Raw genomic sequence first — 13832 nt, forward strand, 5'->3', positions numbered from 1 at the left:
GGAGGAGGGGGGGCTACAAATAAAGAGAGCTAAAAAAAAAGCTACTGTAGCCATGCAAATCAAACCCCATTGCAGAGAGAGAGAGAGAGAGAGAGAGAGAGAAAAGAAAACGAAAAAAGTACCCCAGAACCCCTGAATCATGTCACTCAATCAAGCGTACCAAAGCATTCCTTAGGCCCTTTCCCCGCCCCCCACCCACCACACCCCCTTCCCCCAATGTGTGAATATGAAGAACACACACACACACACAAAAAAAAACAAGCTTACTTGCGCCCGTTCTCGTGCCCAAAAACAAAGACGAAGAAGAGAGAGAGAGAGAGAGAGAGAGAGAGAAGAAAAAAACGCCTGGAATGCGTCTTCTTTGCGGATTGGTCAAGTTAATCTTTTTCTTTTTTCTGTGTGTCATTTTCCCCCCTTCCCCAGGTCTTTTGCAATCTTGTACACATGAAGGCAAAAAAAAAGAAAAAGAAGAAGGAGAAGGAGAAGAAGAAGAAGAAGAACTTAGCAGACATGGAAAGAAGGCGTGAAAAAAATAAAATACTAGGGCTCAAGGATCGTATTTGAACCGAGCCGCAACCGCAACCGTGTATAAAACAAAACAAAACTACGTCCTGTCATCTGGCAACAGTTAGCGAGAAGCGCAAACCAACGTCTTTATTGAACACGACATACCCCTTCAAGTTCAAGTCCGTGGCGTACCGACCGCGCTCGTCATTGCCGTGCTAGCACCTCCCTGAACACTACTACCATCATCATAATCTTGCCACTCTGGGTGCTCCGCCGTAGCCTCCTTCAACTTGTCAAGCGCAGTCTGCTCAATCAGATTGGCATCCGCAAAGAGCAGTGATGTGTCCTCGTTGTACGTCCGGCAGTTATTGCACAGCAAGCCGAGGTCTTGACGGAACTGCTTGACAGACTGATACTCTTTCTTGTTGATCTTCTTTTCAATCTGCTTCATGCAGATGGGGTTCTTGATGAGCTGGTAGTAGTCTGGATAGTCCCATTTGTCTGGCAGCTCAATGAAGGGATCAATGATACCACGGTTGGGAATGTTGGGGTCGGATGACTCTTCCTCCAGGTCGTTGAGAGCTTCGTAAACAACATTGACAATCTTTTGAAGCGATGTCCGCTGCCCCGCCGGCAACAAGTCTTTGGTAGGTGCAGGTCGGCCACGTTTCCGTGGTGCAGGATCGGCATCGAGCGAGGCATCATCTGCTTTGCGCTTCTCCGCCTTCGGCTTGCGGCCTCGTTTTTTCGGCGCAGGCTCCTCTGAGCTGGCGCGTGATGGTACTGGGGACTCCTCTTCCCGCGAGGCCTTATTCCTACCGCGCTTGGCGACCTTGGCCTCCTTGCGTGCGATAGCGGCTTCAATGGAGTCATCGTCATTGTCAACAGCCTCTAGCCATTGCTCTTCGGTGAGACCATCGTCATACTTGACACGCGTACGCTCTCGGGCGCCACGACCGGCAGGGGTATCGTCCTTCTCGTCAACGACAGGTGCCTCTTCGTTCAAGTAGATATCTGGCAGTTCGCTCTCACCAATCAGGCGGCCAAGAGGCTTACCCGGACCATAAGGATCTTCGGCGATGCGCTTGCGATCCATTTCCTGGAATATTGCCAGCTCTGACTCATGTCGCATCATGATTTGGTTCAGATCGTCATCATCCATTTCCTCTTGTTCGAGACTCTCAGCTGCTTCGGCAGACTCCAACATGATACGCAACATGGCGTCTCGCTCGTCGTCTTTGGACTTGTTGTCGAATTTACCAGCTTGAATGACCTTGCCATCCATATCCAACTTGTAGTTGGCTCGCTCGAGAATCTTCTCTTCAACCGAGTTGGATGTAATCAGACGCAGAATGCGGACCTCGTTCTTCTGACCGATACGGTGAGCACGATCCTGGGCCTGCAGATCCTGGTGAGGATTCCAGTCAGAGTCGTAGATGATGACGGTGTCGGCAGTCTGAAGATTCAGTCCAAGACCACCAGCGCGCGTCGACAGCAAGAAACAAAAGTACGGTGAGTCCGGGGCGTTGAACAGTCTCAGCAGGTCTGAACGATCGTCTGCCTTTGTCGCTCCGTCCAATCGCAGGTACTGCATGCCTCGAAGTCGCAAGTAGTCCTCCATGATGTTCATAATCTGCGTCATCTGGAAGAACATGAGGACACGATGGCCGGTAGCTTTGAACTTGGGCAAGATTCGATCCAGAAGCTCGAATTTACCTGCCGAACGCCACAGGAGATCGTTGGTGCCCTTGGTAGGGTTGATGACATCCTCGACCTCTTCAAAGACAAAAGGATGGTTGCACAGCTTTCGCAACTGCATAAGCATGTTGCTCAAACCACGCATACCAGTCTTTCCACCCTTGCCGTCGCTGACCATGAGTCGGTTGTGAGTGACAAGCTGCTTGTACAGCTTGGCCTGGAGGGTAGAGAAGTTGCACTTGATCACACGCTCGGTCTTGTCGGGGAGATCCTTCTCGACATCGCGCTTCAGACGTCGGAGCAAGAAGGGCCTAAGAACCTTGTGCAGACGACGAATGACGAGCAACTGCTCTTCTTCAGTGAGCTCCATCTTATCTTGGCCTCCGGTGTTCGCAAAGGGCGTGTTGAACCACTCATCGAACGACGTAGCCGACTTGAAGATGTTGGGAAGGACGAAGTTGAGCATCGCCCACAGTTCTGTCAGGTTGTTCTGCAGCGGTGTACCTGTCAGAATGAGTCGATAGCGTGTTGTGTAGTATTGTGTGATGGTCATGCTGAGCTTCGAGCCGGCGTTCTTCATACGGTGACCCTCGTCGACAATCATGTGCACCCATTTGATCTTGCTGAGAATCGGCCTGTCTTTGATGATGAACTCGTATGTGGTGAGCAGGACCTGGAACTGACCCCAGCGGATTTGCTGCTGGTACTGCTTACGCGAGTTCGGGGGACCCTTGTACACAATCTTGCTAACGCTGGGCGCCCATTTCTCAAACTCATTTGTCCAGTTGGTAAGCGTACTCAGCGGCACAATAACGAGATAAGGTCCGGGCTGTCGCTTCTTCTCAATGAGGTAGGTAATCAAACTGATTGTCTGAATGGTTTTTCCGAGGCCCATCTCGTCGGCGAGGATACCGTTGAGGTTGTTGTTGTACAGTGAAATCATCCACTGCAGACCCTTGAGCTGGTATTCCTTCAGAGTACCTCCGACCAAGTTGGTAGCCTGCTGGGTAACCTCTTCCTTGATGCGGTGAGCAATCTCGTAGTAGTCCGTCTTCTTCTTGCCCGGTCGGTCTTCGTCGCCAGATTCGTCGCTGCTGCTGTCCGGTTCAGGCTCGTATGAGTTGTTTGCAGATCGCTGTTGCGCCTTGACAGAGTTGGCGAGCTGCTTCAAGAAACCATCGGTCTGCTTGAGGAGATGTGAGATACGAGTGTCCTTGGCTTGGCCCAAAAGCTTGAGGTACGTCTCTTCGTCGTTGGACTTGAGAGCCTGGAGACGCTGCTTGGCTGTCCGCTCGATGCGCTTCTGTTCCTCCTTTTCGATGTTCTGGTGTGTTGTAATCATGGTACGGCCAAGCTTCTGCAGGCGTATTCGCTGAGCCGCGCCAGCCTCCTGTAGCTCTGTGCGGTGCTTGCGGATAGCGTCGATGAACTCGTGGTGCTTCTTCTTTTCCTTGGTCTCGCGTGCATCGCGTTGCTGCTTCTCGAGCTTCTCCGTAAGGCGGGCTTCGCGCATGGATTGCTTCTTGAGACGCCGGTAGACGGTTCGGTTGGCGGTCATGGCGAGGTTGTCGGCGTGGATCATCTGCTGGGCGATTTCTCTCCGCAGCTTTCGTTGCTTCTCAAGCAGGTTCAGCTTCTTCTGCTCAATGACAAGGGCCAGCTTAACCTTTCCGTCATCTTCAGGCGTGTCGGTCTTGCTGGTATCCCATGAGCCGATGTTTGCATGCATCTTCTCCAGCTCCGCCTTCCTTGCGGTGAGGCGGTTGTAGAGAAGAATCTCACGCTCCTTGCGCATTTCCTCCATACTCTGCTGCACAGCATCAATGTCGACGCCCTGGGGCATGATTGTCGCGAGGTAGGGTCGGTTCTTGCGCTGCGTGTGGGAAATGTAGTTGACGTCGCGGAAGACTTCGCTGCTCCAGGGATCGATAAAGGTATCCGGAAGACGAGGCAGCGTGCGGGTCTCTTGCACAGCGCCGCCTGCTGTACTTGAGGCACTGCCTGCACGTGTCGCGTTATCGAGCATCTGAGAAGCAGCGGCGACGGCATCAGCAGCATTTTGGGGCTTCTTTGTCTGGTGGTGGCCAAAGATTTGCTGCTGCATATTCGAAGGCAGGGGAAGGCCTTTGGAGAGATGCTTGAAGGCTCCGATCTGAGCGCGCAGCATCAGAAGCTGGTCCTTGGACAGCGCCATCGAAGCACTGCTCGCCGAGGTGGGAGTCTGGCCGTCGGTAGCGGGAACCTGTGCTCCGGCAGTCGCAATCTGCATGGTAGACGACGGTCCGCTCGAGGCCGGCGCGGGCACCGTGGTCTTGCCATCAGCAGGCACAGGCGGCTTTGTGCCGTTGGGCATGCCGGTCGGGGTGCCGTTTTGTTGCGCGACGTGGGGGTCGACCTGGCCCTGCTGGCGCTGCTGCATCTGCTGCTGCCGGAGCATCTTCTGTTGCTGCTGGTACTGGTTCTGCTTCTGAACCATTGTGAGGAGGTTGCGCGCCTTGATGAACTCGGGATTGGACTCGGGGACGCCTTGCTGCTTCATGGCGGTGTAGCGCTGGAGCGGGCGTCAGTAATGGGGGGATATGCGAATGCGCCGAGGGGGCGAGCGAGAAGCATGGCGGGCCGAGGACTTACTTGAAACACATGCTGGATCTGCTCGCGGGTGATGTTGGCGGGCAGCTGGCCCTGGCCGGGCATCTCCGGGTTGGCCTGGACGGAAGCCATGGCGGCGTGGGGTGACGGTGCTGGTGGAGCAACGGGTGCGCAATCGAGGGCTGATGGAGAGGCTCTGTCAAGTCGCAGACGCGGTCGCCGCACGTGGTCTGGGCGCCCGAGATCGCGCGGGTGGGAGGGAACGACAGTCGAGGGGTGTGTTGTGGCGTGTGTAGCGGCCGTCTATGACATTATCGGGCGGCGTGGTGGTGGCAGAGGGCTGTTTGGGGATGGAGGCGATGGAAGGGCGTCGGGAGTCCGCTCGTCGCAGAGTCGCGTCGTTTCCAGGAGGCGGAGGCAAAGCGCGCAATTTGCGAGCGGGCGGCGGCAGCGGCACAGGCGCACTCAGAAAGCGTCGAGGACCGCTCTACGCGTCGGGAAGAGCGTGTTGCGGGGATGGGGAGATGCGGGCGCAAGTCTTGGTGATATCGGGATGGGTGGTGAACGTCTGCGAGGTCTCTCTAGCCTGAGCGTTTGTCCGCGCGCAAAGGGAGTTAGCGGCTTGGCGGGCCGGCGGGTCATGTGATGGATGCGAGGATGCGCGAGACAGGCCACGGCGGCGGCGGCGGGCGTGGCGGCGGGCGTCTGGCTTCTGTGCAATTGCGCCTGTTCACGCTCACGCTCACGGCACGACGGAGTTGTGGGGTGAAGACAAACAACGCGCTTGACGTGGGCTAGTGCCGAAATGAGCCACCGCTTCGGAGGCGCAAGGAACGAGTGGAGTGCCACGTCCATGACCCCTCCAAACCTGCTACCCAACCCTCCACCGAACATCAAACCCGTCGTTCCACTCTTCGCCGCCATGGCGAACCCCCGAGCCCGCGCCCCAGCCGCCCCAGCGGGCCTCCAGCCTGCCCGTGGCGCCCGTCCTTGTCCCCAGCAGCCGCCGCGCCCACGAGAAGCGCCTTGGTGGTGAGGTGCCCAAGTGCGCCCGGCACGCCAGCGGGAGACGCAGTGCACTCGCCCGTCTCCCCCATGCCCCCCCGGACGCCAGAGCACAATGCAATGACTGCCCATTTGGGCCTTTTCGACATGTTGGCCTCCTCCCTCGTCAAGTGGCGTCTGCCAAGAGTTGCTGCTTATCCCGGGAGTCGACGAGCATCAGCTGACCAACCCTCGACACATGGCTTGTGCAACAAGGCTGCTCGCTTTGCAAGCATTGGCATTCAACTACGAGTCGTTGCTATGTACATGTATCCCGCTCGGAGCCACCTGAAACCACACGCCCCTTTTGCCATCACGAGACCACACATCCTACGTGAGCGTGGGCGCCGTCCAGTCAATGTAGGTCGCAGCATCCGCGCCAGACGGGCCCTTTTCGATGTTGGCCGTGTTGGCGTTCTGGCCAAGCAGGAACCGGCTGATGAAGGCACTGAGGTCGGCCTGCTGGCTCGACGGGAACTGGCAGTGGTTGTGGTTGCCCGAGCCTGTAAAGCCCATGTTGTCTGGCACGCCAAGAGCCTTGTAGATGAGACGACCAGCCTTCATGCACGCGGTTGTGGAAACGGGCCCCAACCAGTCGATTTCGTTCTCGATAACAAGCAGACCACGGGGCGCAACCATACCCGCGAGCTGATGATGGTCGGTAGCGAGCGTACTGGACCGAGTGCTGAATGAGTTGAATCTGGGCGAGAACCACACATTCTCGCCGACAATCTGGCTCGACGTCTGGATGTTCTTACCCTTGGCCTTTTCCGAGTCAGAGATGCGCCAGCACGCAGCACCGCCAGCACCAGACTCTTGAGGCAGACCGAGAGCAATCCGGTCCACCAGGGCCGCCGCAACAAACGCACCCTTGCCGTTTCGCGAGCATCCAGTCACACCAACGCGCTTGGGGTCAATGCCCGCAGCAGGAGTAGCCTCGAGAGCATCCATGATTCGGTCCACTCCCCACGCCCACGCAGTCAGGGCACCGGCACTGTGGCTCGAGCCGTACAGATCGTAGAACTTGCCCTTTCCACGGCTGCTCTGGCCCGACTGCTGGGCAACTTCATCGTTGTTGAAAGTGATGGTCGCTACTTCGCTCGGAATTGGGATACTGGCAGCACCGTAGGCGATGATGGCTGGGAATGGTCCGTTTCCACTGGGCTTCTTGATGGAAACAGAAAAGGAGACGGATTTCCCAGCCTCGGTCGAAGTAATCGAGAGCGAGGAGCCTGAAAAGCTTGCAGTGACAGTGGAAGGCTTCTTGGGGAAATCACCAAGTTCTTGGGCCTGCAGAGCTGCGCTGACCTCTCTGTTTTTGCACGCAAAGTCGTCTTTGGTCGTGACGGACCTTCCGTCGAAAAACTTGAAAGGGTTGGGTAGCTTGGAGTTTGTGGTCGACGGGAACGTTGTGGGGACGTTGCATGTTGCCTGGCGCTCCTCCAATATAGGCGCCGCAAGAACAGCACTATACAAAAGTGAGAAGACGACTGAATGCTTCATACTGGGCTGGTTGGTGGTATTCTACACGCTATGTGCTCAAGTCAGTGTTTCGGCGAGTGTCTTGACCTTTTATATGTTGATCCTTCTCTCCACAAACACTCCACATGTTTCTGGCATAATATAGCTCGTAAATGAAGCTACGGAGACGGCCTGCTGGATATGTAGCATGCGTACGGTTCAATCAAATTCACTGCCTTGGCATCTGTTGGCGCCCATTCCTCGTGCCACGCGAATGTGGGACATTGGTCAATGGCATGGGGAAGGCCCCAGTCATACCCCGCAGATCGCACTACATCCTCTCGTCGAATAGAGGAATATTGACCGTCTCTTTCAAATGGACTAGGCGCCGTGGTCTGTTTTGTCGTGATAAGGATCAGTATGACTGATGACATCTTTCAGTCCGAGATTTATTCCATTGAGCTACCGCAGCATCACCTCACGTCGTCTGACGCTTTGCTACGACTACTTCGTATCGCAGACGTCCTATTGATGGAAAAACCGCTCGTGTCCTGTCTATTTCAGTGTGTCGATTGGGATATAAAAGCTCCCTTAAGCCGCGAGGCAGAAGGCTTGTACTCTAACAAGCTTGGCTCGCAGCCACTCCCAAACCGTATGCCCCCACCTGACGTATGCGCAGGTCCGGGTATGGAGGATCCACATAGGCATTGTGTGTAGTACAATTCTTGGAACACTCTGCCAGGGTCCCGAAATGGTGCTACGATAGGCCGTTGGACCCAAGACCCTGGCTCGGCACCTAAGACATGATGGATATTGCGACCGGCTCTCCATGCCCATTGTTGCGGGGTGCAGTGGGGCACTTTGTTTGAGCTGGCATTTAGCCTGTGCGTCCCACGTAATTTCATCCGGCAGTATACCATCAGATTCTCTGACATGTTTCTGTAGTCTCTGGTCGTTTTCATGGAAGGCTTGGATCTACTTGGATTCTCTAGTTGTTAGTCAGGATTCATTGGCACCATACATGATTTGCTGTATGTGGACTTTGAGTTGGTGATGGCTTTGCGAGACGAAAATCAGCTTCGTTAGCGGAGGTTTTTCTTATTGCAACCATTGCTGCAATCTCGAGTATACTAGAGTACCAAGTCGGATCAGCGGATAGTGGGTTGCTCATGCTGCATGGCTCAACGTGGTGGCACTGGAGATCCGTCTCTTGTTTGGGGTACTTGAATCTAAAAATCACGTTAACTTGAGGAAAAGCGAGGCAAGTTTGATTCGCGAAAAATCAGAAAATCATATTTTTGACTAACACATGGAGGACAAAGTATGCTGAGTAGGTTCTAGTATTCGGAAAGTTGCATAATTCCCTGTTTACCAACCAACATCGATGTCACGTCGCACGGGCGAAGAATCTTGGGCTCGAACCGGGGCCATTTTCTTCCTCGACGTTAATAGTTGATGCAACTCTGCTAGTATTAGTTTGGATGAGCATGTGGAAATCAGAATGGCTTGACGGAGGAAGAAGAGCTCAACGGGGAGGGGACGGGTAGTCAGCCGCGCTTACCAAGTTTGGTACTACATAGCGGGGGCTGTGGATTTCGGCACCCCTCTCACGTTCATGCGGTGCGGGTGTTTCAGGTCCGTCGGTAGGGACAAGTGAAGACGAACTACAAGCCGGGGGAAATCTTACAAAAGGCTATCTACGAAGGCGTCCGTCGAACATCACAACAGCCAGAGCAAAGAGAAGGAATCATATCGCACCGTGTGGTTGGACGCATCCGAAGCAAAGCAAGCTTACCAAGCAGTCGCCCATTGGCTGCCTGTCACCTCGCTCTCTATATCTCTACCGATCAAGCCGTGTTTTGATCCCCTCAGCAGAATAACGTTTAAACTCGCCTAACATGGCAGGTGAACGACAAGCAGCAGATGCCATCCGTTTCTACGACTCAAAATCCTGGGATTACGACGCCACATGGCACAACGACTTTACCAGGCGGTTCATGACCTACGTGGACATACAGCCAGGCCAACAGGTACTGGACCTGGCTTGTGGAACTGGACTCCTCACGTTCCGCGAATCAGAGGCAGTGGGACCAGAAGGACATGTTGTCGGGGTCGATGTCACGCCCAGTATGCTTGCGGTTGCGACGCATAGAAAGACTCACGGGGGAGACAAATACGCAAACACGACGTTTCTCCAGGGCGATGTGTTGCACTTGGAAGAAACGGAAGAGCTCAAGGGCAAGCAGTTTGATGTCATTACCGTGGCCTCTGCGCTCGTCTTGTTTCCCGACCCCAAGGCTGCCATCGAGCACTGGGTCGAGTTTTTGAAGCCTGGAGGCGTCATCGCAATGGACGCCACGCACCCGAGGAACTTGGTGTCTGGCATGGTTCTCGAGAGGGTGGCTCGGAGACTAGGGCTCCCTATCGCATACAACCGCTCGTGGAGCAAATCAGAGGACACGCTCCGCCAGATGATGGAGTCAGCGGGGCTGGAGGTGGACCAAGTCGTCACAGTCGAAAAGCAAGCAGGGTACGGCAAACGGTCGTACGAGATGGAGCAATGGGATGATTTCTTTGTCGAGAACGTCATTGTCAAGGACGTTGCAAGGACGTTTGCGAACAACGACATTAGGAGAAAGGCACAAGGCATCTACAAGGAAGAATGGGGGAAGCTGGCGATAGAGGGCAAGGTAGAGGAGGTGGATTCGGTGTTTCTGGGTATAGCACGGAGACGTGAGTGGCCCATGCAGCTAAAGTTGAGCGTGGAACGAACTGACGCGACATTACACATACAGCTGCCGACGGGTCGAGGTACATGGCGCCAACGATTCAAGACGAAGTCGTGTTTAGAGGGGGATGCCGGTGCGGTGGGGTGCAGTACACATGCCGGGCAGCCCCTTCAGACCTCGCGTTATGCCACTGCCGGGCATGCCAGCAGGTGTCGGGGTCGGGCTTCCTTGCTTTTACGCGTGTGCCCCTGAAAGACGTTAGGTTTACGCAGGACCAGACTCGTACGAGTCTGAGGCTGTCGAGCGTTGCAGAGCGTACCTTTTGCTCGGGGTGCGGTGCTCCGATCTCCATGGCCTATGCTTCGGGCGCGGACGAAATCAGCCTGTGCATGGCGACGGTGGATGTGGACAGCCTGAAGACGGGCAGGACGCCGAAGGTGGCCCAGCACATGTTTCTCCAGGAGAAGGCGGCGTGGGTGACGCTGGCAGAGGACGGCAGCGAGCGCTGGGGCACGTCGGAAGACGCACACGTGCTGGTGGCGACGTAGGGCGGCAGATGGCGGTAAGGAATAGGAATAGGAACAGGAACAGGAATAGGAATAGGGAGAGGTGCCAAGCGACAAAAGGATCGAGTCGTGAGCGAGGAGGGGCAGGTTGAGCACTGCAGCTAGCTGCTGCTGCTGCTGCTAGGTACTACGACGAATGCGTAGCCTTTGCCGGCGGCCACGACATGAAGCCCGCATGGTTTTGTGCGTGCCAGCAGCGGCTGTCGCACAGTGCTTCTTCTTGGTGCTGGTGTTGGTGTTATTCTTGTCGCTGTGCTTGTTCTTCCTCGCCTGCCACGGCGTTTCCAAACACGCCGCCGGCCCATGCAGCCCGCCAAGGCAGCGGGCAGCGGGCGGGCGGAGCAGACGCGGAGACGGTGAGGGCGTCGCGCAGGCGCGCACTGAAGAGATTTGAAGGCGACTGCAGGGTGACTGGATGCGGTGGCGGCTCATTGGCCGCGGCGGTGGGTAAGCCGTGTATACGTGTTGCGGTGTGCGAGCATGACGAGGCGGGCTAGCCGTCCCAGCCTCACAAAATCCGCCTCTCCCTGCCACTCTACTTTTCCTGCCCCTCGAAACGCCGCCCGCCAGGACAAAATCCTCGCGCCCGTTGCTTTGCCCTCGTCGAGCCTCTCCTCTGCCCGCTGGCGCAGCACCGCACCGCCTCGCCCCGACGACACGCCCGCTGCTTGTTGTGTGTGTCGCCTGCCCCCTCTGCACATCCCTCCATCTTTCCACCCAGCGCTCCCCCCCACCTCGCCTCCCCCCGGGCGCCCTCGATAGCTCGGGCTGCGGGCTGCCCTTCGCGCACGCGTACACGCTCGCGGAAGCACGACACGGCGTTGACACAACGTTTCACAGCCGCCTCCTTCATCTCCCTCGCCGCCGATCCAACGGCAATACCAGCGCTGCTCCCCCGGCCGCCCGCCACCTAGCGGCACTAGTCGCCCATGATGAGCCGTCGCACATCCCGTGATCTGGAGGCGCAACAGCCCTCGCAGCCTCCCTATGCTGCCCACGGCTCCCAGCGTGCCGCCGCCACGGTCCAGCCATACCACGCGCGCAAGCACTCGTCTCCGCTGCCCGAGCATGCCGCTCGCCACTTTGACGACATCGACGCGACCAGCCTCCAACCGCCTCCCTCTGCTCTGACACCCTCCTCTGCAACCGCCTACGACCCACATGCGCCTTCCCCACTAGACGACTATCCCCGCTCCGGCCGCACCACCCACCAGCGCTCGCTGACAGGCACCATTTTCGACAACTTCAACCGCGCCACCTCGACCATCCAGCAGCACACGTCGCGCGCCTCGTCCCCCTCCAAGTCACTGGCCAGCTTCATTCCCTCGCGGGGCACCGTCGAGTCCAGCGCCAGCCAGCCCAAGATCCGGGCCATCCAGAACTGGTTTACCGGCTCCTCGCCCAAGAGCGGCTCTGCCCAGCACGACGACGACTATTCAGACTCCGAGTCGGCGTCTGGCGAGGAATACGACTCTGAATCCGAGTCGGACCAGGACGAGGAAGAAGAAGAAGAAGAAGAGGAGGAGGCCGGCACCAGCATGATGTCCAACATCTTCACCCGCGGCTCCTCTCTCACGAGGGGCGCCTCCGAGAGCCCCCCGCGTTCAGAAGCCGCCCAGCCCCAGCCCCAGACAAAGCCCCAGACAAAGCCGCCCGCCCAGCCAACCGCCAGCAGCAAGTTTGCCTGGCTGCTCAAGACACAGAAGAATGCCGCAGTCCCTCCCCCGGCACAATCACCCACATACCACAACCCTGACGACGAGCTGCTGAATCTCAACATCTCGCAAGCTCTCTTCCCGCACGGCCCCGCAGACCCTCTCGCTGCGTCGTCGTTCCACGACCTCCTCACCAATGCCGAAGCATTGCTCTCGCGCTACCAGACGGCCTACCGCCAACTCTCGACCGCCCTCGTCGACGCACACTCGGAGCAGAGTGCGCAGGAGGACGAGCTGGACGAGGCCGAGACACGGGCGCGCCATCTTAAGATGCAACTCGAGACCATGGCTCAGCACGCCGACGAGCAGGACGAGCAGATGCGCTCGCTCATGGAAGACCTTGCATTTGAGCGAAGAGCAAGGCAAGAAGAAGAGGCGGCCCGCAAGAGGAACCTGGCCCTCATCCGAGGCGCAGCCCCATGCGAGCATGCCTCGTGCCAAGATACCGCTATCCGACGGCATAACCGTGTTTCGGGCTCTGGATTGAGCGTCGATTCAGGATTTGAGTCGGAAACGGAGACCGACGGCGCCAGTGTTTCCTCGAGAAACTGCTTGAGTCCAACCAACACCGAACGTTCGCACGCGCTCGACACCGAAGTCCAGGACAGCCCGTCCAAGACGCGTAAAGCTGCACCTCCGCCCGTGCGAAACACGAACCAAAAGGCCACCATTGCACAGGGCGGATGGGGCTGTGCCAATTGCGAAGGCGGTGCTCAATCCGCCGTGTGGGGTCGTCTGGCCAAGGAGCGAGAGGAGAACCGCACTCTGAGACTTCGCGTGGAAACGTTAGAAGAAGCCGTTGACGGTGCTTTGAACGCTGTTTCTGGCGCTTGGGTCATGTAAATAGAGTGTGTGTATGTGTGTGTCCTAGTACAATTTGTGGAAACGGCACTTTTGGCGTACGGTGTGGGAACCAGGGGAATTTTCTTTTCTTTCGTCTCTTCAACGAGGATAGACACTTTGTTCGCCTGTAGCTTTTTTCTTTCTTTCTTTCTTTCTTCTTCTCTATTTTCTTATATGTAGTACAGATGACAATATGCACTACCATTTTTTCTTTCTTTCCTCATTACACAGCAGTGCTGTGAGTGAGCGTCTTTCTAACATACACATGTTGCCAGTCCATGATGCAGTGCACGGTCGTTGTTGGATTAGAGTTGTGAACTTACGGCACATGTTTGTCCCGTGTATCCCGTGTGCGTGGCTTGCCCTTGCAACACCACCCGCCGTCATCCGGTCAGAATAGGGGTCTAGCCCCCTTGCACAAACCCCCAACACAAAGTCGAGTAATGCATTGCAACGCACATATGCATGTATATAAAAAGGCCCTTGTATGAATCGCTAGAGGCACTTCTCATAAGGAATATCCATGTCTTGCTAATAACCGACACGAAGGATTCATTTCCACCGCACTGTGTCATGCACATATCATATACATACATACATACAATCCCGGTACTATGCTAGTCTTGGGGGAATACACGAATGGTTTTTTAAAAAAAAAAATTGGGCATCTCGCTTAGAAC

General features: G+C 56.3%; 4 protein-coding genes across 4 annotated transcripts; 2 read left to right on the top strand and 2 right to left on the bottom strand.

Annotated features, from left to right (window-relative positions):
• Window positions 1–306: 306 nt before the first annotated feature.
• Window positions 307–5017, bottom strand: SETTUDRAFT_167742 (uncharacterized protein). Its single transcript, XM_008024837.1, has 3 exons — window positions 4837–5017; window positions 673–4756; window positions 307–618 (listed from the first exon to the last, which is right to left on the bottom strand). Exons 1-2 carry the CDS (start codon window positions 4924–4926, stop codon window positions 683–685), a joined length of 4164 nt encoding a protein of 1387 aa, XP_008023028.1. The 5' UTR covers window positions 4927–5017; the 3' UTR covers window positions 307–618; window positions 673–682.
• Window positions 5018–5976: 959 nt separating this feature from the next.
• On the bottom strand, window positions 5977–7522 carry SETTUDRAFT_175939 (carbohydrate esterase family 15 protein). The gene has a single exon (XM_008024838.1). It carries the CDS (start codon window positions 7339–7341, stop codon window positions 6169–6171), a length of 1173 nt encoding a protein of 390 aa, XP_008023029.1. The 5' UTR covers window positions 7342–7522; the 3' UTR covers window positions 5977–6168.
• Window positions 7523–9180: 1658 nt separating this feature from the next.
• Window positions 9181–10623, top strand: SETTUDRAFT_175940 (uncharacterized protein). Its single transcript, XM_008024839.1, has 2 exons — window positions 9181–10032; window positions 10095–10623. The coding sequence occupies exons 1-2, from the start codon at window positions 9198–9200 to the stop codon at window positions 10574–10576; spliced, it is 1317 nt and encodes a 438-aa protein (XP_008023030.1). The 5' UTR covers window positions 9181–9197; the 3' UTR covers window positions 10577–10623.
• Window positions 10624–11526: 903 nt separating this feature from the next.
• Window positions 11527–13349, top strand: SETTUDRAFT_147487 (uncharacterized protein; the record flags this gene model as incomplete). Its single annotated transcript, XM_008024840.1, has 1 exon — window positions 11527–13349. One exon carries the CDS (start codon window positions 11527–11529, stop codon window positions 13150–13152), a length of 1626 nt encoding a protein of 541 aa, XP_008023031.1. The 3' UTR covers window positions 13153–13349.
• Between the last annotated feature and the right edge of the window lie 483 nt (window positions 13350–13832).

The sequence above is a fragment of the Exserohilum turcica genome, assembly GCF_000359705.1.
Source record: "Exserohilum turcica Et28A unplaced genomic scaffold SETTUscaffold_13, whole genome shotgun sequence".
Lineage (NCBI taxonomy): Eukaryota > Fungi > Ascomycota > Dothideomycetes > Pleosporales > Pleosporaceae > Exserohilum > Exserohilum turcicum.